Below are 25,771 nucleotides of genomic sequence, written 5' to 3' on the forward strand. Positions count from 1 at the left end.
TTTTCGTTTTATTGTGTCGTTGATGGAGGATATGGCTTTGATTTAACAAAGAAATTTCCCAAAGTAGTTTGCATGTGTTAGAAAGAAGAAAAAAAAAATGAAATAAGAACAATTAGCAGGGACAGGCACTAATCAATTGTGAATGGCTGAGATGTCCATACTCTTAATGATATGAGATTAATTTTTTACTTATAAAGTATAGTTTTATGATGTCCCAATGCTCCATGCATACAATGCTAGATTGATTACCCCAGTAAGCCGTATGGAATCAAATTTTTATTTCATACAGCCAGTTTCCCGTAACATTTGTCATTGCCTGTAGCCGAATACTCATTCACGTGTCTATGTTTCAATGTCTTACTCAAAGATACAATCCCTAGACAAAAAATAGTCAACTGTCATTGTAACCTATCCAGTCACTTGCCATCTTCAAGTTACTTGACATTGTTAAGAGACCTGATACATCAACACTATTATTTTGTATCTTATATTCTGATTCTTTTTACAATTTTTTTTTTAATACTGATGATCCATTTTCCTTATTTTTTTAATTGCAGGCTTAAATTCTGGATTGGGAAACAAGCAATGCTATTTTGACACGCCTGCTGAGCGCTACAAAAAACTAGTTAATGTAAGTTATATTAAATGAGTACACACAAAAAAAAATTCCTGAACCTTTTCACATTGTTAATTTTTATCAGTTTTTTGGAGTTTTTTAAACAATTGTTTAAAAATTTAATATGGACATACAATCACGTCTTTCCAATCCAAACACCTCCATTCCCAGAATGTTGTCTGGATTACAGAGATACCAGGATATTGGAATCAATCCCAAAAGTGTATAAATAAAGAAGAAAAATATCTGTCCCCAGTCAACCTGTCCAGATAAGGGCAACATCAAGATTGTGGAGTTCCAGATTAGAGAAACGCGACTGTATTTCAAATTTTTAGCAGTTCTATATTAGAATTTTATAGGCATGTTGATAGAAATCTAAAATTTATGAATACTTTAGTGAGGAGTGTTTACTATAAAGTAGATATTCAAGAGATACGCAAAATTACAAACACAAGCATTTCACTTTTTGCTTTCAGAGTTTTAAATGTCCCCAAATCATGTTTCTTGTTGGTTTGGGAATAAGAATCATTTTTTTAACACTGTAAAGAGTTCCTTGATTTCTTGTAGCAATATTCCTCCCCACAGCTATTATTAGTTTTTTATTCAGAAACAGGCTGTTTGATTTCTAAGTGTAAACTAGTTGCGAGTGGCATATTGCTTGGTCCTTAAGGTTTAGGTTGGGAGGTGATTAAAACTATTTGTTGAACAGAACTCAGCTATTAATTATTTATAAGATATTAGCTACCAAGTTAGCAGTGAGTGAGTAAATGGGAGAAGGATCTGACAAATAGGAAATCAAATTCAGCAAACACAATAAATATATATTCTCTCCTCCCTCCTCGCCACCAAATGTTCTTTCGTAGTTCTATTTATTTTTTCTTTAATTGATAACATGTGTATAATCAAAAGAATAATAGACAAAATATAGCTCTTCATTTGGAATACTTGTATCTCAGACAAGTTTCTGTTAAAATAAATTAATCCATTGTCATTCGTGTGGCTAGTCGCAATTTGCTTCTTTTTAAGCAGTAGATTGTGTGGCGATTCGGGTAATCTCAGTTAGTCATGGATATCTAAATGTAATGGCGCATTAGAATTGTATTGTGGTAGAAAGAACAGAAAAGAACAGTGTTGGTTGATAATGCTTAATAACCCTTTTTTTTTTCATTTGTGTAGCTTGATTTTTTTTCTCTTTTTCTTTTTACAGAGTAGCTCAGATTTTCTCCTTCTCCAATTTGGCTTGTGCACTTTCAAGGCAAATGATGCAGAGAAAAGGTTTGTTTTGACTCATTTTTGTAAATCATATCATATTTGAATAGTTAGATAATAATGTTTGAAAAGATGAAAGCTCATTTTTTATTGGAAGATTCTTGAATTATTACTCTTTGCCTGACAGAAGTTTCATCCTCCGAAAGGTTTTTAGGTGTTCTTTTCTGGGGCAAGATTCACTCATAAGCAAATGAGCAATGTGATTTCTTGATATCTAGAATTCTTTATAAAAAACTACAAGCAGCAAAATTTGCATTTGATACTTGCACTGTTTACTTGTCATTTACTAACCACCTTCAGAATGAGCCCTGGGTGGGGCCTTTAGACCTCTAATGGTGGGCACGAGGTCGTTTGCTGTGTCTTCTATCACCCTATATATGTCTTCTGAGTTGCTATATCTTAGGCTTGGAATGGGATTACCTAGTTTTGTGCTGACCTTTGCCGGAGTCCTTGACTGAGATGGAAACAGTTCAATGTAGGTTTTTGGGAGATTTTTTTTTTTTTTTGGTCCTTGTAAATCATCTCTGTTATGTACTTTACTATTTGTTGGTTTGAATATATGATTTGTAAACATTTGAGTGTATTTCTCTTAGTGAGATCCTGTGCTTGTGTCTGGATGAGACTTTTAGGTGATCTCAAACTAAGTACACCGATAGTATGCTTTTGGAATCTACATCTGTTCCCTATTTGAACCAGTCTCCTTTGTCTTACTTTAAATTGTATGTCTATAATTCTTTGATTTTTCCCATTTTCTTTTTTTTTTTTTTTTCTTTTTTTTTTTTACTGGTGCTGAAATGACTTAAAAGTGTCGGAGGCCCTGTAAAACCTTTTGTAAGCACAGGCACTTAGTTATTTTAATTGCTGTACTATGATGGAAATTAAATTAGACAGAGACAAATCTTTTGAGCCTTTAAAGGTAAAAATCGGTACAGTTGACAAAGTTATTCTTCTGATTGAACAGATAAAATAAAATGAGTTCTGAGTTCAATCATGACCTAAATCATATATTTTTGTGTCTCCTTCTGATTGGACAGATAAATTAAATGAATTCACCAATATTGATTTATTTCTAACTTTTTTTTTTTTCCTTAGCAAATAGTTTATTATTTTGGCTCCATGTCATTTCAGTTAGAAAATTCTTTAGTTTCCTAAGTTGTTTGCCAAGATAAGATTTACCAATTATGGAACTTTTGTTTCCAGCATGCTATGAAGGACAACCACATGCCTAGTGATTCAACGCCTTGTCTAATTTGATTGGGATTTGAAAGCACCAAGTTTTGATAACTCTTTCATTGAATGGCTCATGAACTACAAGCTGTAATTAGGCATTTGTGTGACTTAAAAGTGCCACAAATAACAGAACATACAAATTGAAAATGTATCATCAAATGAATGTGTTATGATTGATTCTTTTCTTCCAGGTATGAAGCAAAACCATTCAATTTCTATATTTTCCCTCGTCCATTCAACCATCAGTCACCAGATCGAAGATTTCTGTGTCAGGTAAATTGGGAGGAGGGGTTTCATTTACTCTTTTTTAAAATAAAATAATAATCATTGTTAAAATATTTTTACAAAGTTCAGTTTGAACTGATATTGTGTTTTACATGACATTCAAGTTCAATTGAACCTCTGTAAAAAAAAAAAGTTACATCAAATGTGTGGAGCAGTCTTTGAGTAATGGTTTTTCATTTTATATTTTTTTCTGTCATCATTAATGTTTTTATTTTATATTTTTAAAATTTACTACATGTTTATTTCTCTGTTTTTCTCCAGACTTCATCGATTGATTTTTTGATATCCCATGATTTTGATTTTAACAAGGTGTTTAAAGAAGGTTTGTGTCTTACTTACTTACTTTGTCCTTTTGCCCCTACAAGGGCATAAGCCATCAACGAAGTTCCTTCACTTTTTTCTGTCCTGTGCCATCACTTCCAATCTTTTCCATGTCTGTCCAGAAGGCTGATTGTCTGCTTCTACATCTCTTCTCCATGTGTTCTTTGGTCAGCCCTCCTTTTGTTTGCCTGTTGATTCCAGGTCAAAGCTTGCTGGGTGATGCTTTTGTCGGTTTTCTAAGAGTATGACCAATCCATTTCCATTTTCTCTTCAACATTTCTTTTTCAATTGCTTTGCGTCTAGGTTATTATTATTTCCCAAAAATGTTCCATTACGGAACGACCTACATACAGATATGAAGCTTTCAAGCAATGTTTTGACATCAAAGATTTACTTCAAAACTACCAGGAAAATACTATAATTTTTCTTTTTGATACTATAATTTTTTGTTTTGTTTTGGACACACATATCAACAATAATAGTCGACCTAAACTTTTTTTGAAAAAAAAAAGGAGTTAATATCTTGAATCTGGCTTTTCTTATGTGTAACACATCTCTTCAATCTGGTATTTATTGTGTGAAGAAGACACCAAAAAGTGAATTTGAAATTGAAAATGACCAGAAATACATAACGTTATTTTTTATCTGTTTAAGAGAGCAAACTTAAGTCTCCTCATTAAAGTCATATAGATTTAACTCGATTTTTTTGTGACCCTCCAGGTTTCAGGTCAATACAGAAGAACAGGTTTTACATTGGAACCAAATATTCTGTTTAGTTGCATTAGAGATAGCTGTTGCTTTTACTATGAGTGACAAGGCGCCAAAAGACTGCTTTCCTTATTCTGGCTTTGAAATCTTCTTCCGTACCTCCTATTTCACTAACTTTGCCTAAGTATGTGAAGTCATTTACACCTTGAATTTGAAAATTTTTATATTTTTCGACAATAAATTCAACTTTCTGTATAAATCCAGACATAATAGCGATGTAAGGCTGTGAGCTATTTTTGTTGTGTTGATCAGTGAGAAGCGAAAGCTCTCAATACTGGTTGATATAATTTTATTAATCGTCCTCCTTCTAAGTTTTGCACAACTCTTATTAAAAATATTTCAGTAGTAAAAGCAAGAAACAAATTATCTTTCAAAATCGACCTAATAATAATAATATTGTGCCAATGGACCATGCAAATGTAATTTGAAAAATCAACTTTTATGAAGACCATTGTTTCTCAATCAACTTATTTAAAGTAAATAATATATATAATATTTTGGGGGTCCCAATAGCTTACTTGGTAGAGCACTCACTTCACACACAAAGGGACTGGTTTTGATCCCATGTGCCGTCAATAGTTCTTTTTGTTTGTGATTCCCCTGTACACCCAGCAGTGATTTGGTAATTGGATCTGTTGGATTTGGTGGAAAATATTTTGAAATAAACTAGTATCCTATACAAAGGATAGCTAGCAATGTCCATTTAATGCAACAGAAACTGGGTTGAACTCTGGCTCTTAAAGACTAGATAAATAGTACTTTGCAGCATTATAAAACCTTCCCAAATCATTTTGGAGACTTGGTTTTTTTAAAATGTATATTACTTAGAAAATCCCAGGACTTTTAACATGGTAGTTTTTGGGCTCCCTTAGTCTTAAGAGTCTCTTGAATTACTGTATGCAGCTATGTAAACTATAGAATTATTTGATTTCTGTCCTGTCTTTTCATGTTTGGAAAGCACTTGCTACTGTCTGTTTCATGCTACAGAAACTGGGACATGCCTTGCTCCATTAACTCTTATGGCTCTAAGAATACTACACTTAATCCATAGAAAACGGGATAAACGTGCACATATTTGCAGGTCTGATGATCAACTGCAATTATGGGCTATATATTACAACTTGCAAACTCCACTTTTGTTCTTCTCACAGGGATCCCATATTTGAATTATGACCAAGAAGTCAAATTGAGAGAAAAGAAACAAGCAGATAGAAACAACTCATCTTTCAATCCATTCTGCAGCCCTGGTGGGGTAACAGACAAAAAGAAGTTTGTGATACCACCAGAACACAAGGAATTCATTCAAAATTTACGGTAATTATATCAACCCTTTAATCCTATGTTTTGTATTTCTATTTTGATTTGTAATTATTTATTCCAAACTGAATTTAATATTTATCACAAAAGGCTTGAGTGGAACTCGATTTTACTTGAAATATTAATTTTGTACTGTATGAAAAATTTTGTTTTCAGACTAAATTGATGGTCATTCACAATTTTAATTCAACAAGCCATTTAAGGCACAGAGGGATTCTACTTGTAATTAGTCAAGCACTTTGTTGCATATTATACCTACATCAGAGCGAATTCCGCTTAAACAGGGTTCCCGCTGCCTCCTTAAATTCAAGGACCTTGAAAAATTCTTGATTTTGATATTACTGAGAAAATCGCCTTGGAAACTCCTTAAATTTCATTTTAGGAGAAAACTCCTTGAATTTGTGAGGTCACCACATCGTCGTTATCATCATCATCATCATCATCATCATCATCATCATCATCATCAGTACCACCACCAGTACAACAACATCACATCATCGTCACTACCACCACGACTGCAACCATAACACCAACTTCACCACTATCAGCATAAATACAGCAACTGCTTCATCATCATTAATACCACCACTACTACAGCCACTACCGTATCATGATCATCATTCACTACCACCACGATTACAACCACCACCAATTCATCATCGTCGTCATTATCCCTACCACCACTACTACAATCATCACCACCACATCATCATCATTATCACTACCTCCACTACTACAACCACCACCACCACATCATCATCATCATTATAGACCTGTAAATTCTCAGTCAATTAACTGAAATCAGTCAATTTGTCAAATTCAAATATTTAAAAAAAGGAAAGAAAGAAATAAATAAATAAAAAAAGAAAGAATTCACAAATTGTAGTCGAATGACTGTAAAGTAATTAGGAGTGTTCCACAGCGCTACGCATAGCTCATGGGGACCGTTTATATTAACGATGTATATATTGTCAAGACTAAGCGACGCTTTTTATAAAAGGCGTGTCTGAACACATCCCTGGGTATTTTCACACATCCTTCGTTAAATTATTTTTTCACTTTCCAAACCCGTCGTGATCCCAACTGTAGCCAATTTTAATTGAGCCACCGAGCGATAAATTTCACTGTTTCATCTAAGCCAAAATTGACCACATTTACCTGGCGAGTCTCAAAAGTATGATAAAGTAAATTGCGAATGTTATGTAGACACCTTCAAATCGAAAGTTAGGATAGATTGCTACAAGTACATTTCGATTGCCTCACGTTGTAAACAAACTGGTTGACCGTTTCTTCACTGATTGAGTACCTGATTATAAGGAACAATGGTAAGTAGCCTAATTAATTCCCGTGCAAATCAGGACGTTTTCTGCCATTGTTTTGCTCAAGCCCAAGCGAGCTTGCTGTTTTGTGGCGATTTACCTTCATTTCGATTCTTTGAATTTTTCCGCTACGCCTGCCGAAGTTTCTTCTTGATAATTCACTTCTACTTAATAATTCAGTGTATTGGCCAGAAGTCATATTTATTTAAGTTTTTTTTTTCGGTCATTTACTGATTGAAAATCAAGTTTGCTCATTGCTACATTATTCTAATGTTCTCACAATGGCTTAGCTGTTCGTGGATCGCAATTCAGACTTGTCGAGCATCGATAAAGATGTGAGGAATAAATTCAATAGGTCATGGCTAGAAGTTAAAGATGATAATGGTGATTATTTTTCTGACTATGTCAAAAAAATTTCAGAGGCAGGAATATGATTTTGATGAAGTCAGCTTTACCTATATAAATGACATGCTTATTTAGCATTCCTTCTACATCAAATTATGGCAGTCATAGTCATACTTCCAGTAAGAAATAACACCCACTGTTTTAATGTATTGTATTTATCACTCTCCTCTCCAATGATGCCCTTATTTTTTTAAAAATAATTGAATCTTCAGTTTGTCGAAGAGTTTCAGTCAATTTTTATAGAGCTCATTTACAGGTCTATCATTATCACTACCACCAAAAGCACACCACATCATCGCCATCCTTACTCCCACCACTACAACTACAACCGCCTCATAACCATCCCTACTACTACTACAACCACCATCACATCACCATCCCCACCACAACTACTACATTAACCACAGCACCATCCCTACCACCACTACTACAACCACCACATCACCATCCCTACCACCACTACCGCATCACCATTCCTACCACCACTACTACAACCACCGCATCTTCATCCCTACCACCACCACAACCACATCACCATCCCTACTACCACTACTACAACCACCACAACGCCACCCCTACCACCACCAATATTATTTCTAATCACTACACACACGTTGAGCACTGTCTCACACACACACACACACACACACACCAACACACACACACACACACAAATCAGAGAAGTTCACTTTTCATCTTCCTATACTTACCAATGATATAAAATCACAAACACTTTGACCTCAATCTCTCTCTTATCTCTCTCTCTCTCTCTCTCTCTCTCTCTCTCTCTCTCTCTCTCTCTCTCTCTCTCTCTCTCTCTCTCTCTCTCTCTCTCTATCTCTATCTTTCAACCTGCCCATCTATATATTTATCTATTAGTCTCTCTTTCTGTCTTCAAATGCACACATACATACGCTCGTGCACACTCACACACACATACAATTCAAATCAATTAAAATGTTTATTTCTAGGCAATTGCAATATGAAACATACGTTAACTTAGTTTGATTCTGGATAAAGCATTTGTCACCCACATTGAGAGGGGATAATCATGTAGCATGCTCATTTAGAGCCTCAGATGACCTTGTGAAACGTGTGCATAGTTTCTCCTTTGTTGGCCAACACTTGATTGTACGTGAGGTTGTGAACGAAAGAGGATCTCAAAAGGGTTGGCTGAAAATGATCTGGGCTAGTAAAAGATTGCAGTCTGGCTCAGGGGTGTTGTGTAATTGAAGGAGGGCTCTGAGGAACTTATCGTTATCAAGACAACCATAGATTCTTTGCAGGTTTAATAGCAACTTCTACCGTCCAATTGATTTGGAATAGTACGGCGATGAAATGCATAACGTAATGCGCCCTTTTTCTTGGAGGATATCCTTCGTGAAGTTTGATCTATTGTCACTTGACAACTCCCCAGGAACCTCAAATGTCGCGAAGAGGGAATGTATCCAGGTATCAACCGTGCACTCCTTACCAAGCGCTCCCAGATAGAGTGGAAAAAGTGCAGAGCAACCTGATAACCGGTCCCAAGTTAACAGATAGTAGTGACATCCAAACTCAAAGAAGTCAGAAAAGACTTGCTCGAAAGTGGTGGAAGGTGGGAGTGATGGTTCAGACAGTAGAGGTGCCTAACAGGATGCATTGCAGTTACATTCATGGCCTCTTGACCATGTATCCTGGATATTTGCAGTCATGCAAGGCCAAAAGACAATAGATTGTGCTCGAAGCTGCATAGATGAAACGCCCTGAATGGCTGAGTGCAAATTCAACAAAATTCACTCAGTTCTTTAGCCTAGTTAGTTATTCACTTTCATCTTTCTGTTCGCATCACTATATTCACTTTGAGTACTCTTTCTCTATCTCTCTCCCACACACACACACACACACAAATCAAATAAAGTGCACCAGGTTCTTTAGCCTTGATGTCTTCAGCTAAGTTGAATAAAAGTGAACTTTAAGCCCTTACATTGCTGTGGAAACAGATGTTAAGGAGTTGAGTTGTTAGCGGAGAAAAGCTTTGAATGAATAATTTGTTTTAATCCTTGCATTTTAAAAATCACCTTGAAAACTCCTTGAATTTCAAAATTGAATTGCTGTGGAAACCCTGCTTAAACTTAAAGTTATTTGTAACATACACAGTGAGAGAGAGCAAAACTTACACCTTTGGCAAATAATCTTAAATGATTTTTCCGTGTTTTATTTGTCTGAATGCAACTATGGGCATATGGATGTCACTTGCCTGAGGATGGTTTGAATTTGGTTGGGATGCTAGGATTTTTCTCTTTTGAAGTGTTTATGGCTTTGTCCCACATATCACCCTGACAGATCATCAAACAGGTTCCGTGTGGTTTTTGAATAACCTTAATTGGGTTTAAAAGCTGGTTGGAGAATGATTTTAAAGCTTGAAGTGGAGTTTGACAAATTTATCTATTAATTAAATATAATCCACTCACTTATTTTCATAAAATATTTATATATAACAAAGTGAAATTGAATAAACACTTCAATTTAATATAAATAAGATGAAAACAGATAAAAATGGACGTTTCAGGTTTCCCCTTTATCAACAAAACAGGATGAATGAAACACTACAGACGAATGAGATAATGTAGTAGTGGCATTGTTAAGATGACTAAACAAAAACATTGATGCCCAAATAGACATTTACAGCAATTGTTTGCACAGTTAAGAAAGATGGGCCTATAACTCTTTTGTGCATCTGCCGATACCAAACATTCACATTGTGTCTCAGAAAATTTAGAATACCCATTTCTTTGGTTATTTGTTTTTTTTTTTAATCGTTTTCATGTCCTGTAATGATCTGCCAACTGGGGTATGAAATGTTTAGCCACTTATGGTGATTTCATTCCATGCAATCACATTACACAAAGAGAATTTTGTCACACCTGTTGTGATTCTGAAATAGAGAGGTCGTAAAGTGTCTTTTAAGTTCATGTTCATTTTGCTCACTTTGGTGGTGTAATGAGGGTCGATGACTTATAGGCATAAATGATTGAATTGTCCTTATAAGATGGTGAAAACCAGATGTAAATATCTATAATAAGTCTTTAAAATCAGGGAAAGTCTTTATGGACACCCAGTATATTTGCCAGTCTTTGATTTGTTTAAAGAAAAAAAAAGAAATTATGTTTTATGAATTCATTTTTCAATTGTCTGATTCTTTCAGTGAAAAAATAGATCTATTCCTCAAGAGTGAAGAAACTGAACCACTGGCTCTGTCACCATGTGACGCTTTTAAAAGAAAATTGATTTACCTGTCATTAGAACAAGAGTGAGTATTTATTGTTTGAATAAATATATTGATGAACATCAAAAATGTACAGGATCCTTTTGTTTTTAATTTAAAAACAAAAAACAACTTATGTTTACTCTAATTAAACAACCTTTAAATCATTATAATCTCTTATTATGTTTAACATATTTGTGATATTTGAGGCCTGTAAATTTATATTTTTATTTTGTTTTATTTCCTTTTGTTGGGATTTTTTTAATGTTTTGTTTTCTTGTATTGTTTCTTTTTCAAATCTAGTACGTTTTGCATTTGGACATTATTTTTTTTATTTTTACAACAATTCGATTGTGTAACTTCTCTTTTTCAGCTATCCACTCTTAGGATTAGAGACAAAATCAGGAGAAAAGAAAGAAAGATTTATTCAAGTGTCAAAATGCAATAATGCAGACGATAAAGAAAAGAAGAGAGAAGAAAAAGATAGAGTAAGTCAAAAAAATAAAATCTTTTAAATACATTTGTTGTTCTCTGTTCATACATTGCATTCCTTAGTTTTGCTTTTAGCTGTGATTGCTTATTGGTCATTTTTGGACGATGAGAGAAAGGTTACATAGACCTCGTTTTGATAAGTGGCCTGCCCTAATATCCTTTGACAGTTGAAAGGTGCAAGGTTTGAAGTTGTACAAACAATGTGAAGCTTAGCAGAAGAATAACAGTAAAACACTGTTTATTTATGTTTTTGTTTGCTCGGTTGGGATATAAATGGTTAGTTTTTCTTTTAAATCAGTTTGAAATCTTCTAAAAATATTTAATGGAAAAGAGTGTAGTATTCATAGGGTTGTTGTAGAGTTTTGTTATTTCATAGGAATTCTTTACTCTGTATAACATAATGTGTACACACTGAGCACTGACTAGGCTAATCATAAGGCACCAAAAAGAGGTTGGAAAATTCTAAGTTCAATCATTCACATATGTCTAATGCTCTAGCAGTTTAACTAAATCAAGGTCTTGGGCCCAAATCTTTTTTTTTTTTTTGTTAATGTTAATAAGATTACTCAAATAACCTTCAATTTATAAACCAAATACAATTATCTTTGACCAAATTGAAAAATAAGAAAAGAAATGGAAAGAATTACAGCATTAAAAGAAAGAAGAAAAAATGACAATTATCTTTGACCAAATTGAAAAATAAGAAAAGAAATGGAAAGAATTACAGCATTAAAAGAAAGAAGAAAAAATGGGAAAATGTTTTAAAAAGCATCTTAAGACATCGATTTTTTTTTTCTGAATTGATGTTTTGATACACTTGTGAAGCGCTCTGAGCACTTCCTTGTGATATGTAGAGCGTTCAACAAATTCAATGTATTTTTAATGTTATTTATTATTATTATTATTATTATTATTATTATTATTATTATTATTATTATTATTATTATTATTATTATTATTATTTATTATTATTATTATTATTATTATTATTATTATTATTATTATTATTATTATTATTATTATTATTATTATTATTATTGTTATTATTATTATTATTATTATTATTATTATTATTATTATTATTATTGTTATGAAAAATTAAGAATAAAACAAGATGTTAGTTCTTAATTTCAACAAAAAAGGCTAGAGAAATGACTACATTGTTTCCTGGCTTATTGCAGAAAACAGATTGTTTCAAAATAACAAACTGAAAACAAATTGAAACTTATCTCATTTTGTAGTATAACTTGTGCAATGTGAATCACACCAAAAAATATCAAGATTTATATAGAGATACTTTAGATGATTACAAATTATTAAAAATTTATGAAAGACTAGGTACATTTAGATAAATGCTTGTGGAATAAGTATTGGAGGTATCGAAATGGAAGTTGGACTGATAAAAAGGAGAGGTTTGCGAGAATTAGTTGAATTCTGCTTGTAATTATTTTGACATAAAGACCAGGAGGTTAATTGGCACAGAATTCCTGCTATTTACGTGGGGGCATGGGGGAAATCTTCACTTTTGGAACCAATCAGTCAATCGTTGTTACCTGGCACCTGTCAGGCGAGGTTACATCAGCGTTAGGGATGGTGGGGAAAATATGTGGTCAGATTTTCAGTGTAGATTAGACGCTGTGTCTTACAATAGCCACTACTGTGGATACTCATTCACTCCAGTACTTATCAACACCTGAGGTGAGTGGAATAGGATACCTTTACCTTTCACTGAAGCCGGATTTGCAATTATTGTCAATGTCCATGCTCAACATTGGAATGCAACGCTTGACCAGTGAGGCCTTCCAAAAAAAATGATGTCATTACAACAAACAAAAAATGATCAGAACAAGAAATATGAGCACAACTATATATATAGCCTATATAAAAAAAATTTTAATATCTTTTTCAATGAATTTTAAAATATCTGTTGATTTCAAGCTAGATTTTTGGTAGTTTCATATTGGAGAGTTGCATTATATTGAGCAAGATTTTTGTTTCTTTTAGATGAGTGTATTAGAAATAGAAAGGGTCAAACAATGATATTATTGTGATGCAATTATTCTATTGGTAATCAGAAATACAAAAGTTTAATCAATAACCAATTCAGCGGATCAAATTAAAAAAATTTTAATCATAAACTATTTTCTTTATCATCCTTTTATTCATAAATATGCTACTTGCTTAAGTTAAGATTAGTATTTTTTTCTCATTTAATTTTTCGGGTTCCTTTTTTTTTTTCTCTTCTTTTTCTTTTCCTTTTACAGATGGAACTTGATCTTCAAGTAGGCTTCTCAAAAGTCATGAAATTGGTCACAGAATCAGTGAGTATCAATGCATTTTGTGTTATTTGTATTTTAGATTCAATTTTGAATTTTAGAAAAATGACCATTATATGATAGAGTAATGTGACTTTTAACTATTACGGAGTCCATTGTCTATAAAGTAATAAGTTTGTTAATATATTTCTTTTCATACTTTTCGCACCTCAAAAGTGGATACAGTTTTTTATTGGTAGCTATTGCTTCTCAAGCAGATCTAAAACTCATGCAGAGCAAAATCGGAACCTACAAAATTATCTTTTTATCCTAATGTTGTTTCACTGCAGACTATGATTTTTGTTCCAATTTATTTTCTCAGGGTAGGCCTACCACCAAGAATCACAGATGTTACCAATTTGTTGCAAATCATTTCTTTAGTTGGACCCTGGTCTTCCCCACTTCCATTTACCTTGGCAGTTTCAATTTGCTCTTATTTATGCAATTTTGGGAATTTTTGTAAAGTTTATCTTTCTAATCTTCATTTATGCTTCTTGTTTTCTTCTTCGATATTTGTCTGGCCAGTTTGTATCAGTAAATCTTGGGTTTTTTATTTTGATTAATTTAATATCCTTTGAAGATATCTATTCACAAATAACAAAAGAAAATTTTGTTTAAGATTTTGTTGATTTCCAGTGTTATGGCATTATTTGAGTGAAAAACTCTTCATTTTAAATCGCACATAATAGGAGTTCAATTTTAGAATGTTTAGTTTCTGATTGATGCAAAATGTCATTTTATTAAAATTTGAAATATCTAAGAGGAAAATAGATTTTATATTTCTTGGTTGGTCCTGACATGATAACAAGCTATTTTTTAATTATTGTTATTATTTTTTTTAAAGCATTTATTAAACGTTTGGAATTAGAGATATCCAACGTTTACCGTCTTATTTTCCAGTTTACTTAATCTTCTTATTATATATACTACACACAGGCTTGTGGATATTGACTGTAAAATAATATAACGTCAAGAAAAAAAAAAGGATATAGTTTGAAACAAACGATAACAAGCTATTAGTGCTAAAGTTTAATTAATTAAACTTAAGCACTAATGGCTTCTTATCATTTGTTTCAAATCTGGGTGGGGTTCCTGACCTCCCATAGTGGGCAGAGAGGTATTTGCTGTGTCTTCTATCCCACTGTATCTGTTTTCCAACTTGCTTTTGTCTTTGGAATGAGATTACTTGGTTTTGTCCTGACCCTGGCTGGGAGGGAAAAGTCAAATGTATTGTTAGTTTTGGGAGATGATATTTTTTCCCTTGTAAATCATCTCTCTGTTATGTACTGTTAGTTATGTATTCTGTTTTGATATATATTATTTGTAAGCATTTGAGTGTATTCCTCTTGGTGGGGATCTGTGATTGTGTCAGGGGATGTGACATTTATGTGATCTCAAACTATGTACACTTATAGAGTGCTCTTGGTATCTACATATGTTCCCAATTTGAACCAATTCCCCTTTATCTTACTTTTTCTTTGGTAGTTCAATTGTAATGCGTGAAATTTTTACTATCCAATATTTTTTCCTTTTTACTGACGCTGATATGACTTACAGGTGTTGCATGCATCGTAAAACCCTTAAAAACATAAACAAACATTTGTTCCTAATGATAACAAGCCATTCGTGCTTAAGTTTGATTGATTTAACTTTTGAATTCTGGAATAGTAATAAAATACTTTTTTTTTTTAACCAGGGTAAACTTGTAGTGGGACACAACATGTATTTGGATGTCATTCACTCTTTCAACCATTTTTATGGACCTATCCCACAGGTTGGTGTATAGAATCGTTTATAATCATAATAATCATAACCCTTAGGGGTTATAAAGGTCACTAATATCCCATATACGTTCAACATGAATGAAAATCAAACAAATTGCTTTTTCTTGTGAAAACGAGAGAATTAAATTATGATAGACAGTCTTCTTTTAAGAAATTTAAAACACAATAAGATAGGTTGCTCATTTGAACATTTTTGTTCCAGTTTTGTAATTTTCACTGTTTTTTCTTTTTGTTTTTTTGGGGTTTTTTTTCGTTTTTTGTTTGTTTTTGTTTTGTTTGACAATTTAACACTGTAATGGAACTAAAGGGTTTTTTTTCCGTTGGGTTTTGTTTTTTTTTAAATTACATTTGACTCTCATTGACAAACAATTAGCAATATGTTTTAAAAGATTTTAAATATGTGACCATGAAACAGTTTGTGGGTATTGATTTAAATAATGTTAATTTAGAGAAGACAAAAAAGCTTAATTCCTGCCTCGTCACTTTTTTTTTTTTTGCTTTGAAATTATCAATTTTGTTTCCCACACGAGTGGACCATTTTACTCATCAAATGCAAAGTATTGGACACAATTCTGACAATAGATTTTATGATTATTGGTCAAAATTTGTTGAGAATGGTAATTAACTTTGTTAATCGTTTTTTATGTGGTAGATTTTATATCTATTTGACACAGATCACTATTTTGGTAGTTTTGTCTTTGCTTTTCATTCAGTTTTAGAAAAATTATTTTCTATCCTTAAAGTAATATTTAGGATTTATTTATATATATTTATTTTATTTTTTTTTATTTTTTTTGGGGGGGGGGGGGTTATTGAATGGAGAACGGAGGGAGTGGATGGAGAGATCTGTTATGTATATTTTTGTTTTATTTATATGAACTTAATTATGTAATATTCATATAGAGCATGATGTAATCAATATAATTACTTCGTATATAAAGGATAATTTTTTACGGCCTGTTATTTTTCTTTTTTCTTTTTCTTCTTTTTTAAATTGTTATAAATTGTCACAATACATATTTGCCATCTGCCAACGTCTTTCTAAGGTAAAATGTCTGATCTTCTATGTCGTTCTCAATCCATAGGAATTAACTGAATTCAAGGAAGTGATAAGTACTGTTTTCCCAAAGTAAGTCTTTTTATTTACATTGTTAAAGAAAATGAAAATCACACTATAATCACTATACTGTGAAGCCATTGTATGAAATAGTGAAAGTATGCTAGTGATATGACAGTTTATCTCCCCTTTAATGAGCTTAAGGTAGAAAAGTGCTTGCAATAGAGTGTTAATATTGAAACTGAAATATTTGACTCAACAAAGCTAGCTGGTAAATTGCCACATGCAACACGGACAGAGATGCATATACAAGATGGAAGTCGGTTTGGACGAACTCAATCCCTCGTGGGGGTGGGGACATACACTCCTCTAAGCTTGGTGAGAAGTTGCCAGGTTTAAATACCAGTAAGAGGAGACACTGGGTGGCTGCGAATCGGCTTCGGTCGAGGAGCTGCCTCACAGCAAAGGCGCTTCATCAGTGGGGACTTTCCACCTGTCCTACGTGTACCCAATGTGGGCAAGAACTCGAAACGGCAGAGCTTCTAGTTGAACTGTGTGTTGTGACGATGCTATTGGGCGGGTTCGCGACGGTGCATGAATGCGGACCGGACTTTGCTGATTGGGTCGACCGTCATAACATAGTAGTGTGAGAACCATAAGAAGCTGCTGCCATAGACCACATTAATATGATTTTTAAAAATTTTAACAATATGTCTTTATTCAAAACTGCAAAGGTATCATGGATCGCTTTTTAATTAGATATTTTATTAATTCATTTTACCTTTATTTGGTTTCTTTTCACAGGTTATTAGACACAAAGCTTGTTGCCAACACTGCTCCATTCAAGGTAAGGTTATTCATATATCAGTGGCCTGGGTCGCAAATCATTCAATTCTAAGAGCCAAAGAACCATCTTTTCTACAAGTATTGAGTAAAACTATACAAGGAAAATGTTTTATTTTAACACCTCACGTAACAATTCATTTACATTAGATCATTATGTAGTCATTTTATAAAAATCACCTGCATTGTTGAGTTTTTCCAACGGTTTGCGACCATTAAAGTATTTATTATGATTCATTTTGCTACAAATGCTGTAGAACTTAATCATATTTTAATATATATTTATATACAATGCAATGCATAATCCCAAAATACAAATAATGAAACTTATCATGCGTTTTATCGGGATTTCATTTAGGCCCTTTATGCCTATGGAGCTGTAGGTTATCCCTATTTCTATAGCTTAAGAAGACAGAAGCAATTGCTTATTATCCTTTGGATATAATGTCAGTCTATTGTAAAGTCTTTTCTGCTTGATCTAAGAGACCCAGCTACTATAGACTGAACCCATTATCAGTACTGGTCCCTTTGCTTGTGAAGGAAGAACTCTTGTCAGTTGAGCTCTTGGGACTTCCAGAATGACTCATGAAACTTGGGTTCAACTCAATATTTTGTCAGACTCCAGATTTTCCCCTAGTATGCTTCATGAGCCAGACAGTTTTATAACTATTTAGTCATGAATGTTTATGGGAATTGTTAGATATTTTTGGCTGAAAACTATAATTCACTGTCTTTCTGTCTTCCAGGAATACTTTTTAGGAACCAGTTTGGAAGATCTAAGAGTTACATTGAAGCATCCACCATTTACAGAAGCCATAATAGGTAAATGAAAATTTTATATTTTTCCTTTCTAAATCAGACCTTCATGTTGTTTATCCATGTTATCAAAGGTTGTTACATAAACAGGTCTAGTCATTGAGGAATTTATTTTTATTTTTTATATGGATACGAAAGAACATTACTTGCTATTTTAGTCATAAAATCAACTTCCTTAAATAAATCCTTTCCATCATTTAGTAGTTCAGTGTTTGCCACGTAATGGAGATATATATATATAGTATGAGGGCAAGGAAAGAGGACATACAAATGGAATGGGCACACAGGTGATATATATACACTGGTTCATCAAATATCTCGTGTTCATATGAATTGGCAATCAAACGAATTTATTTTTTTCTCTTTTATGTTAATCGCAATTGAGTTAAAAGCCCCAAAATTTTATATGTCATATGCTAACTTAAAGATACTTAATGAATGAAGTTTTTCATCATAAATTGCTTGGTCCTCATTCTCTTTTGCTGTGCTTTTTATGATCTGTCCCAGATGATAATCTAATGCAGCCATTTTATTCTTGGATCTATAGCCATAGAATACGTTTTGATTCTCCCAAATTTATGTATACTATTTCAAACTCTTTTTGCACATGATTATATAAGGCCACAGATCTTCTACTCTGACATTAAAATGATACTCTCTATTATTCAGGGTGATTGAAAAGTAACTCCCTTTTTAAAATACTTATAATTTTTTCAAATATTTTACTATTTTTCTCAACTTCTTTGTGACTGTTCCTTAATGTATGGCAATTATATCTATGTGCATATTATCTTTACAGATCTGTTAATTTTTTTGTGTGTGTTCCTTGATTTATGGCAAATAATTCGTTTTCTTTTGAGATCTGTTAATTTGTTTGAAATTTCAAAAGCCTTACAAAACTTACCTGACGTCATACCTTACAGGAATGTGCCCAGTTAGCAGCACGTTACGAAGTTTAGAAATCAGTTGTTCAAGTCCAAAGATGCTGGAGAACCATTAAAGGAAGCCATGCTCAAGTTGGCATGAAGTCATAAAACGCTCATTACCACAGATGCAGTTCCCAGTCAGTTTGAGAAACTGGAGGCAAGCGCTGCTTCCTAAATCAAATTTGGAATAAAACTCCATGCAATACACTTTCTTTTCATGTTCATTAATTGTAGGAATTATAGTTCAGAAATATTTTAGTTATCTAAAAATAGGGAGTTACTATTCAATCACCCTGTAAATAAATTTTGTCCTCTGTTGAAATCTTTTTTTTATTTTAATCCTCTTGTTTGATATCGGGGCAGATTGTCAGACCACTTTTTGATTAGATTTCCAGCTTCTCTATTTTATCACTTCTAACTATTCCGTCACTCGACCAATGGCAAATTCAATATCGAAATTCTCTCTTTATCTCTTCTTTCATTCAAGCAAAGGCAAATTCAATATCTATATTCTTTCTTTATATCTTCTTTCACTCAAGCAATGGCAAATTCTATATCTATAATTTCTCTTCGACTGATAAATAGTTCATACCAGGAATATTTTTTGTTGAGTATGACTTTTTTATTAGCTATAAATTTATTTGATGCTAAGGTTACTTTCGTCAATTATAAAAATAACCTTATGGAATTGTTTTTTCTATGTTTCTTAAAAAATCACATTTAAATTTTATTGATTCTTATTACATGCCATAAACGTTGTTAATAGAGTCTTCTTGTGTTTGCGAAATTGATCTCAACATTATCGTTTTTTTTGTTTTTGTTTTTTTTTTTTTTGGGGGGGGGGGGGGGTTGTCATCCATTTTACATGACTGATCTAAACTTCCCTGTTTCCACCTGGCCCTACCGTGAAAAAAAAAAACTCAGGATAATTCTTATCTGCTGAACAATGATTTTGAATGATCAGCAATCAGCATGTTTTACCAAAACTCTAAACAAGGTTTAGTTGCTTGATTGACTAGTTGGTAGGATAAAGCATTTATTAATTATATAAAGCTTTGATAACGTGTTGTCAGTGTTAAATGAATGGACAAACAGGCCAAATGACACCAAAGGAATGGGCAATCAAAGTGACAAATTTCATTATTATTTCATTAGACATGTGGACACTTTGGCAGAAAGGGCATTCAGTCATTGGGCACTAGCTTTGAAACCACTGTAAATTATATACTGAAGCTGGATATAGTCAAAATAAAAACTTTGACCAGACGAAATTGAGAGAAGTCCTCAATTTTTGTGCTTTTTGATTTTTTCAAATTAGAACATCCAGAGGAATTTTCCAAATATGGAGATGGTGTGGGTAATTTTCATGAGGCTGGTTACGACGCTCTAGTTACTGGATCTTGTTTTGCCTCTTTGGTTAATTTCCTGGGTAAGTTCAAGTTTTGTTTTGTTTTGTTTTAAAAATAATTGATAGGCAGATAATTTGCATTAAATGGTGATATCTATTAAATGGAAGCTCTGCTCAAGCTGCTTTATCGAAATACTTGCTTTCTCCTTTGTTCCTATTAAAGTTTGGGTCTAAAATTAAAACATTATATCTGACCAATTAATGGTGTAGTACGTAAACAAACCAATCATACACAAAGTGGTATCTGATCCATGGCTTTGCTAATGACGTAAAAATTAGCATGCTTCAATCCTTGATTGTTGTCATCAACCAATATTTTAAGTTTTCATTTCATGCCACAGTCTTTAAGTATTAAATTTTCATTTCACAAATCGTCAGGATATGGTTAGAGCAGAGCAACTGATTCAATATCTTGGGCTGTAAACTTTATGATTTGCTCTCAGGTCAATATACTGCCCGATATTGGTCAACAATTATAAATTATATATATTGGACTTCAAAATCAATTATATCTCAAATGATTTTTTTTTTTAAAGAAAAACATGCTTTAAATCATCTTCCTTATAATATGGATCGCTTAATTTTTAGAGTATGACATGAAATTAAATCAACCAATAATGGCAGTAGTATTGACTGTGTTCTGAATCACAATATACTAACGAAGTAAGGGAAAGCTTCTTTTTTTTTTAATCAGTCGACTTTATAGCAGTCAGAGGACATTGATTTCTTATATAATCGTTGTCACACCTTATGGCAGTGTAAGGTGTTTATTTATAGCAGTCATATGACATTGATTTCTTTATTATCATTGTCAAACCTTATGGCTGTGTATGTGTTTATTTATAGCAGTCAGATGACATTGATTTCTTTATTATGTAAGGTGTTTATTTATAGCAGTCATATGACATTGATTTCTTTATTATCGTTGTCATACCTTATGGCTATGTATGTGTTTATTTATAGCAGTCAGATGACATTGATTTCTTTATTATCGTTGTCATACCTTATGACGGGGTAATTTTTTTTCTTATATATATTCAGTCATACCTTATGGCAGAATGTGTATTTTCTTTCATAATCGTTGTCATACCTTATGGCATTGTATGTATTTTCTTATATAATAATTGTCAGACCTTATGGCATTGTATGTATTTTCTTATATAATCATTGTCAGACCTTATGGCTGTGTTTGTGTTTTCTTATATAATCATGGTCAGACCTTATGGCTGTGTTTGTGTTTTCTTATATAATCATTGTCAGACCTTATGGCTGTTTATGTGTTTTCTTATATAATCATTGTCAGACCTTATGGCAGTGTATGTGTTTTCTTATATATAATCATTGTCAACCCTTATGGCTGTGTATGTGTTTTCTTATATAATCATTGTCAGACCTTATGGCTGTGTATGTGTTTTCTTATATAATCATTGTCAGACCTTATGGCTGTGTGTGTTTTCTTATATAATCATTGTCAGACCTTATAGCTGTGTATGTGTTTGATAATAGCCATCAGAGGTTATTGATTTCATAAATATATTTATATTGTCATACCTTATGGCCGTGAAGGCATTGAATAGATATTTTTCTCTTCTTTTTTTTTCCAGGTCGTTATCAGAATCCTGCTGTCAACTTCCTTCTACCAACACATCATTCTGTTCAACCATTTGTCAACAAGTACAGTTACTGTATTCTCTTTTTTTTTTTTTAAATCATAATTTTGAGTCTGAAGTAAATACAAAGCTGCCTGAAACCCTGGACCATCAAATTAAAAAGAACAAAATTGTATAAAAGAGCTCCAATAGCAGAATATCATAGGTTCAAACCTTCTTCAGTTTACGGTAAAATAATTGCAATGTCAGTATAATCAAATATGAAAAGACAAATGTGGAGGTTGAACGCAATCAGGTTAGAAGTTCTGTAGATCTCTGCTCTTGTCTCTCTAAACTCCACACATTGTATTACATTTTATATTGTTTTGCTCTTGAGTTAGGAAAGGTTTGAGCCTGATATGATTCTTTGATATTTCTTAGTTTCCGGCATGCTAATGTCTTCATCAAATCAGGCTAGTCAAAGTTTTATTATTTTTTTTTATCCCCAGAGTTTTCTAGTTGTATAGGTCTATAAAGGGGATATACAGGAAAATTTTTAATCCTGTATTTGAAATGCTAGTCCTCGGTTCAAAATCTTTTATTCTTAAAATTCTCAATTACATTTTCACGAGTAAAAGATGTAATAAAATACTTATTTTAAAAACTAAAACTTTGTCAAATGAGTCTAAAAGGTTTGGAAGTTGAAAAAGAAAATGTAGATTTTTGACTTTTAGATTTATCTATATTTATACTTACATTTGGTTTCATGTTATTCATTTTTATGTAATCATCAAATTAATCATTTTTAAACATTAATTTTATTATTTCCCTTTTTTTATGTATAGGTTGTTTATGATGCGGGTCATCGACATACCCTATGTAAATCTGGCAGGACCTGATGGTAAATTATATGTTTAAATATTGTGTCAGAAGTGAATTTACTGCTTAACATATTCTGCAGAGTTACCAATCTCAAGAAAATTTCAGGAAATTCACTAAGTAATGTCTCTCTTTACCCTACCAAGGATTTTTATACAATTGTAACTGACCAAAAATAAAAGAAAAAATTAAAAAGAAAGAATATAATTTGTCATAAGCATTGACATTTGTAGTGTAAACATTTCATTTTGTCGATGATCGAAAATTTTGTCCTTTTTGTTTCTCTTGCCACAATAGGCTGCCTCAATTTATCAATAAAAATTGCATATAACCTTCTTAATCGGTAAATGATAAGGTCTTATTCAAGGAATTGAAATGACAGTTGAATTAAGATAGCAAATTTGTGCAGTTAGGTTTTTCATCAAATTTTATTCTGTCGCAAATAAATTTTTCCACGAGATTTATCTTAAGGAAAATTCTCAATGAGGCTTGGCAGGTCTGCAAATTGTAAACATAAGCAAAATTGATAAAATAGCGACTAACCTCATTGTTATTTTTAGTCATGTTGTTGTCTTTACAGTAAGATGTCATTTATAACAAAGTTAAGTACTGTATAGTTTGACCACTGATTGATGGGCCCTGGTTTGTGCTTTTGAGTTTGGACTTAACACCCATTACCTCCCTCAACTAGGATGTCAAACAGTACCTGATTCTATCTGTGACATATTTTAAAGTACTAGTACATAAAAGGCTCCTAACAGGTGGATTTAATCATCAGCCCTGTCATGTAATTTCACAAAATTTCATATTTTGGAAATATTCACTATTTTCTATCTTTCAGACTTTTCAAAAGTTGCTAAGTTTAACACCTTTTTCAAGCAATTATGGAGCTTTTATGTTTTAATGTCATCCTGCTAAGGATCTTTATTGAACATATAACATTTTCAAGTCTTGAGGAAAGATCTAAGTGCCTCCACTGGGTTAAAATCCACAGCCTTTTTCTTTCCAGGGCATATTATTATATACCATCATCTCTTGGGTGGGGTTCCTGACATCCCGTAGTGGGCAGGGAGATCTCTTACTGTGTCTTCAATACCCCTATATCTGTTTTATGAGATTCCTTGGTTTTGTCCTTTCCCTTGTCAGAGTCCTTGGCTGGGAGGGAACGGTCAAATGTATAGTTAAAGTTTTGGGAGATGATATTCTTTTTCCTTGTCAATCAACTCTCTGTACGAATAGTTATATTTGTAGTTCGGAATGTATAATGTAAGCATTTGAATGTGTTCCTCTTTGTGGGATACGGTGCTTGTGTCTGGATGAGACTTTTCGGGGTTCTCAAACTAAGTACATTGATAGTATGCTCTTGGAATCTACATCTGTTCCCCATTTGATCCAGTCCCTTTGTATTATTTCTCTTGTGTGTTTTTAATTGTGAATCACGGATCTTTTTACCATCACATTTTCTTCCTTTTTACTGAAATGACCGAAATTTGTCACAAACGTAGTAAAACCCTTAAAAACAAACAAACAAACATACCATCATCTCAGCAGAATTAAGTCACTGTATTGGATCAGTTATTAGCTTTTAAACCGTTTATTTCAAACTTTCAGTGGACCCTTGTAGAGATAATGTCTTCCATATAACATTCCCTGAGGAGTGGAGAGCCACAGATTTGTATCAGCTATTTGAACCATATGGTGAGTTCAGTTAAAATTCCTAGTGTACCTAAATATGACAAACCTTATACCATCTTTGTTGTAACATACCTGCAACCCATTTTAAATTTTCCAGAATCATAATATCAGGTGTTACAGAGTTGCCAAGTTGTTAATAAATCCAATGATTTTAGAGAGTGCTTCTTCCATTTTTTTTCTTCTGTTTTGGTACTATATAAAGAGAAACTCCTAAGGTTTCTTTGTGGTCATTTGCTACTTTTTATGAAATTCTGGAGGGCAGATAATTTACGATATAAGGAAGCAGGCCAGCAAAAATTATTTTAATAAATATGCGAATCTTACTTTATAGATGAGCATATTTACAATAGTTTGTGTCCTTTTATTTAAAAACATTGATGTTTTGTTTATTTTTAAATAGTAGTAAATATATTTTTACATATTATAAAAATATGAGGGGAGGGGAAGAGATGATAAAAATGGAGTTTTTTGGGGTTTTTTTTGTTCCCACACATATTTTAGAAATCTCTCTCTCTCTCTCTCTCTCTCTCTCTCTCTCTCTCTCTCTCTCTCTCTCTCTCTCTCTCTCTCTCTCTCTCTCTCTCTCCCTCTCTCTCTCTCTCTCTCTCTCTCCTCTCTCTCTCTCTCTCTCTCTCCTCTCTCTCTCTCTCCTCTCTCTCTCTCTCTCTCTCTCTCCTCTCCTCTCTCTCTCTCTCTCTCTCTCTCTCTCTCTCTCTCTCTCTCTCTCTCTCTCTCTCTCTCTCTCTCTCTCTCTCTCTCTCTCTCTCTCTCTCTCTCTCCCCTCTCTCTCTCTCTCTCTCTCTCTCTTCTCTCTCTCTCTCTCTCTCTCTCTCTCTCTCTCTCTCTCTCTCTCTCTCTCTCTCTCTCTCTCTCTCTCTCTCTCTCTCTCCTCTCTCTCTCTCTCTCTCTCTCTCTCTCTCTCTCTCTCTCTCTCCTCTCTCTCCTCTCTCTCTCTCTCTCTCTCTCCTCTCTCTCTCTCTCTCTCTCTCTCTCTCTCTCCTCTCTCTCTCTCTCTCTCTTCTCTCTCTCTTCCTCTCTCCTCTCTCCTCTCTCTCTCTCTCTCTCTCTCTCCTCTCTCTCTCTCTCCCCTCTCCTCTCCCTCCCTCTCTTCTCTTCTTCTCCCCCCCCCCCCCCCCCCCCCCCTTTTTTTGTTTTTTTTTTTTTTTCCTCCTCTCTAAACCTCTCTCGGT

General features: G+C 33.2%; 1 protein-coding gene across 3 annotated transcripts in view; it reads left to right on the plus strand.

The window, feature by feature from the left end:
• The window catches only part of LOC144972861 (poly(A)-specific ribonuclease PARN-like), a 56,408-nt gene that overhangs the window by 20,343 nt on the left and 10,294 nt on the right, over positions 1-25,771 (plus strand). For all 3 annotated transcript variants that reach the window (XM_078914603.1, XM_078914605.1, XM_078914604.1), the window contains 16 exons: positions 558-631; positions 1,824-1,891; positions 3,307-3,388; positions 3,662-3,722; positions 5,641-5,803; positions 10,718-10,822; positions 11,151-11,265; positions 13,534-13,590; positions 15,281-15,358; positions 16,454-16,497; positions 17,230-17,272; positions 18,015-18,090; positions 20,329-20,439; positions 22,023-22,092; positions 22,853-22,908; positions 24,498-24,584. In XM_078914603.1, the coding sequence (XP_078770729.1) occupies positions 558-631; positions 1,824-1,891; positions 3,307-3,388; positions 3,662-3,722; positions 5,641-5,803; positions 10,718-10,822; positions 11,151-11,265; positions 13,534-13,590; positions 15,281-15,358; positions 16,454-16,497; positions 17,230-17,272; positions 18,015-18,090; positions 20,329-20,439; positions 22,023-22,092; positions 22,853-22,908; positions 24,498-24,584 (1,290 nt within the window). The remainder of the gene's footprint in view (positions 1-557; positions 632-1,823; positions 1,892-3,306; positions 3,389-3,661; positions 3,723-5,640; positions 5,804-10,717; positions 10,823-11,150; positions 11,266-13,533; positions 13,591-15,280; positions 15,359-16,453; positions 16,498-17,229; positions 17,273-18,014; positions 18,091-20,328; positions 20,440-22,022; positions 22,093-22,852; positions 22,909-24,497; positions 24,585-25,771) is intronic.

This window comes from Berghia stephanieae, chromosome 5, assembly GCF_034508935.2.
Source record: "Berghia stephanieae isolate SIO BIC M18660-M18661 chromosome 5, UCSD_Bste_1.3, whole genome shotgun sequence".
Classification (NCBI taxonomy): domain Eukaryota; kingdom Metazoa; phylum Mollusca; class Gastropoda; order Nudibranchia; family Aeolidiidae; genus Berghia; species Berghia stephanieae.